The sequence below is a fragment of the Cavia porcellus genome, unplaced genomic scaffold (assembly GCF_034190915.1).
Source record: "Cavia porcellus strain 051 isolate PalLab524CR breed Dunkin Hartley unplaced genomic scaffold, mCavPor4.1 scaffold_16, whole genome shotgun sequence".
NCBI classification, from domain to species: domain Eukaryota; kingdom Metazoa; phylum Chordata; class Mammalia; order Rodentia; family Caviidae; genus Cavia; species Cavia porcellus.
Window position 1 is genome coordinate 34,818,395 of NW_026947499.1, and position 4,332 is coordinate 34,822,726.

A 4,332-nucleotide genomic window follows, 5' to 3' on the forward strand; every position below is an offset into this window, starting at 1 on the left:
CGCAGAGCGGGCGTGCACGCGAGAGGCGGGATGTGTTATTTTCCCATCATCCCTCTGCGGCAACGCGGCGCCAAGTATTTCCGGAGTGCTTAGGACTGGGCGGAAGCCGCGTTTGGCAGACTTGTGGTCGTCCTGAGAGAAGGCGTTAGAAGGCGTTGTAAGTGTTAAGGAAGAATTAGGGTGGTTTGGGGCACTGTGGCACTTTTAAGGAAATGTTTCTTGAGCATGGTAGCGGCCCTGTTGGAGCACACTTGACTATGGAGACAGTAGAGGGGGATAGGAGAGGCACCAGATCCAGGTCCGTGGAGGTTCCTCCTGTAGCCCGCCGCCGGAAGCGAGGTCCAGAGTCGGTAGCTCGATGGAGTTAGACCGCTCCTGTAGAAACTGAGCGCAATCTTACTGAAGGGCACGAGGGCCAGGCGAGGGTGAAGTTCATCATGGCTGAAATTTGAGGGCGTTCCGTTTATTTTTGGTACTGGAGATTGAACCTAGGGATGAACCGCATCCTCAACCCTTTTTGTGATGTATTTTGAAAAAATACAAAATTGGTCAAGGTGGACTCGACCTTTATGATCCCTTTTCCTCAGCTCCTGAGTACTGCGATTATAGGCGTAGCCACCACGTTTAGCTAAGAGGGACCTTATAAATCGTGTTAAGGATTGCAACTGCAATCTAAGGCCATCTATAGCTGCTGAAGATTTTGTTTTTAAAAGTTGTTCTAAATGCAGCGTTGAAAGGAGTAGTAGAGCTGCACACCCCCACGCATAAATTATTTTTGGTGTATAACATTTTCAACTTGGTGTGTGTGGAGGTGGTGATGGTGGTGATGGTGATACTGAGGATTGAGCTGAGTACCTGAGCTACATTCACCAGACCTTTTTAACATTTTGCCCGGTGTGGTAATCTCAGCACTGGTGAGGCTGAGACAGGAGGATGCCTGCAAGTTCGAGGCCAGCCTGAGCTACTTGAATTCAAGGCTGAGACCCTATCAAGAAAAAAAATTTTTTTAAGTCATGCGTGGTGGCACTCACCTGCAATCCCAGCATTCTGGAGGCCTGAACTGTCAAGATTCCAGCTTAAAAAAATGAGAAAAGGGAAGGGAAAGATTAAAGACCATGGGCGACAGCAATAGACCAGCTGAGAAATGTGGGTGGCCTGATTAATGATACAAAGTGGACAGAATGGAGTAGCATTAAAATATTAGAAATGCCAGGATCTAATTGGTAGATTTTTGGCTTTAGCATTTAGCATCTATTTCATGACTAAAATAATGAATGACAGAGAAATGTGAAAGGTTAGGTTGGCAGAAAAGATGGTATGTTTCATTAGTTTTTTAATTAAAAGATATAATTCATATATTGTAAAATATACTTACTTAAATGTGTGATTCAGGCTGGCTGCAGAGAGATGGAGGTCCACAGCAAGTCTTGTGCAGGCTCAAGTTCTTCAACTCCCACCCAGAACTGCTCAGGGGTCTCAGTATCCAAAGAGCTACTGACTGCGGGTAATGGCCCAGGAGGTATATGGGACAAGTTGCTCATCAACTCCAAGCCTAATTCCAGAAAATCCTCTACTCTTGAAACAGTTCGGATAGAGAGGAGTCCATTACTAGACCAAGTTCAGAACTTTCTCCCACAGATGGCCCAGGCAAATGAAAAGCTCAGAAAAGAAATGGAAGCCACACCCCCTGGTCATTTCAATATTGAAAATATTGACAGGACCCTAGACAAAGTTATACAAATGGATGTGGTCTTATTTGAGATGAATCAAGCAGATTCAAAAGAAGAAGATAGTTCAGAAGAGAGCTCCCAAGAAAGTTCGGATGACAGTTCAGATTCTCCAAATGAGGATGACAGCATCACCATGGATAATATTAAACTTCCTAATTCAGAAGCTGGAAAAGGCAAGATTGAAGTTTTAGGCAGTCCAGCAACTAAAAGCAAGGAACACTGAAGTAAATTACTTAAAAAGAAACAGTGACACACACCTGCTAATTCTGTGAAAAAAAGAATGTGATTCTGGGGTTTTGTATTTCTGATATCTGTGATGCTTTTATGTGTTTTTTTAAAAAACTGCAAATAAATCTTAACAGTTTGAGCAAAGAACAATTCATAAATCAGGCAGCACTCTAAAGAGGTTCAAAGAATTCTGCCGCATAGCAGAGGCGTTGTGGTTATGTAGCTGAACACAGATGTAAGTATAGAAGTATTTTGATTAGTTACAAAGAGCTGTTGCCTTGGTTGGACTTGGTCTCATCCATTGGGAGCCTGGGATTGGCTGAAGCTCAACTGTTTGTATTTGGCTGAAACCCAGTTATTTGTTACAAAAATACACTTGTTTTTCAGCTGTTACAAATTTTTTTTGTGAGTCAGGATATGCACTGTGATTATACTTTTCTAAGTTTTGCACAATAAGGTGACTCTAATTAACAAATAGTTATTTCAAAATAACTGAAAGATTTTGAGTGTTTCGCTACAAAGAAATGACAAATGTTTGTAGTGATAGATATGTTAATTACTCGGATTTGATCATTACACGGTGTTTACAGGTATCCAAACAATACATTGTACCCCATAAGTTGTGTATAATTATGTATCAATATAAATATAAGAAAAAATATACTTAAAAATGAAATATGTAATTCAGTGGTTTTTAAGTTGTTCACAAAATTATGTGTGACACACCAAGCAAGGCTAAAGAGGGAAGCATCAAGTTTTGGTCATGAGGAAGCGCAAAGCTAGAGCCTAGGCCAGTGGTGTTGAACCTTTTAGAGCTTTCAGTGACACAAGCAGCCTGCGACAGCACACGTACCATAGATCCACCATCATAGCTTAGGCAAGTCAGGGCAGAGTACAAGTTTTAGAATAGGCTAGTTTAAGTAATTGCAGTGGACTTTGGGTTGAGAGGAAGACTGGTTGTCTGGCATCTAACTCAAATGGTGGAGGGCAAAGGAAATAATTGCATGGCAAGGTATATGAATCAGTGGGAGTAGTTGCCTTGCTTATGAGTGGCATGCTGTCAAGTTTTATAACTAGGAATTGGCTACTCCTGGAAAAGGCAGTGTTCCCATTAGCAAAATTTTTACAATACCAAGATATAAGATGATACAGATTATAAAGGAGGAAATTATTTTTCTCTCATCAGATTCACTTAATCATTAAAGTGAGTTACAGTGTGACTTAGAGAAGAATGTCTCCTTAAATGTAAGCTTCTCAACTGAATCATGAAACTTTTCTAACTGGAAATGCCTGGACCCTGTCCTTAGGCATACTAAACCCTAAGGGAGTATTTCCAACCTGTCTTTTGAAAGTTCCACCTAATGATTCTGATGACTTCTAGATTTGGAACCACTGTATTTAATCCACTCCTGCTGAGTAAATCCTGTGAGTGAAATATGAGAGCTGCCAAGAGCTGATTAAAAAATGATTGAGATTTAATGTTTAACCTAATTGCTTCCTTTGAGATAAAAAGTTACTGATAGCTAAGGCAGTATTCTTGGCCCCTGGTAAATTCCCTCATCCTAGATCCTATTGTGACTTCTCTCCAGCAGAAGCATTAGTGTTCATGGCCTCCCACTGAAATTACTCAAGAGTCACACTGACTGAGGGACAGTGTCTAGGAACTGTTATTAGATCCATATTAGGTCCATCAGAATATTGTTGTATGTCTCTTGCTTTGCCAAAATACTTAAATCGGGGAGATGAAACAGTATTTCAGATATTAAAAGGTGAAGCCAGGTGTGGTACACACCTGTAATCCCAGAACTCTGGAAGCTAAGGCAGAGGATTGCTGTGAGTTCAAGGCCAGCCTGAGCTACATAGCAAGACCTTGGCTCAAAAAAAAAAAAAAAGCAAATATTAAAAGGTGGAGATTGTTCTGTGTTTGGTTAACCTTAAATTAATCAGAAAGTTGATGCAGAAGTGTATGGAAAAAGTGATGTTCCAAGTAAAGGCTGTTTTTTTTTTTTTTTTTTCCTAGTCCTCTAGATATTTTTGGATCCAGGAGAAAGGCAGCAGTTGGATATATTATTGTGATAGCCTTATTCACCTGAAATAATTCCTTTTTAAAAACTCTTGGCATTTTCCCACCAAGTTAATAAAGTTCTGAGGAAAAAGTGAAAGGTTCTCTTTGTCTTTTTCTTTTTTATCGGTACCAGGGATCGGACTGATGACTGCCTGCTTGCAAGGTAGGCACTTATGCCACTGAGCTAAATTTCCAGCCCCAAGTGAAAGGTTCTTATTCCAAGTCTATAACTTGGTCATAAATTACAAATCCAAAAATCTGTCTGCCTGCTCATTTATTTTGGCAAGAGTTAACGGAAGTTACAAATTG

The 4,332-nt window shown here is 40.5% G+C and overlaps 1 protein-coding gene across 1 annotated transcript; it reads left to right on the forward strand.

The window, feature by feature from the left end:
- Positions 1–6: 6 nt before the first annotated feature.
- On the forward strand, positions 7–4,120 carry Nopchap1 (NOP protein chaperone 1). The gene is made up of 2 exons (XM_003477711.5): positions 7–157; positions 1,393–4,120. Exon 2 carries the CDS (start codon positions 1,408–1,410, stop codon positions 1,951–1,953), a length of 546 nt encoding a protein of 181 aa, XP_003477759.1. The 5' UTR covers positions 7–157; positions 1,393–1,407; the 3' UTR covers positions 1,954–4,120.
- The last annotated feature ends 212 nt before the right edge of the window (positions 4,121–4,332 follow it).

Bases quoted from the DNA above. Each gene is read 5' to 3' on its own strand.
- Nopchap1 (XM_003477711.5), top strand. From the start codon at position 1,408: ATGGAGGTCCACAGCAAGTCTTGTGCAGGCTCAAGTTCTTCAACTCCC.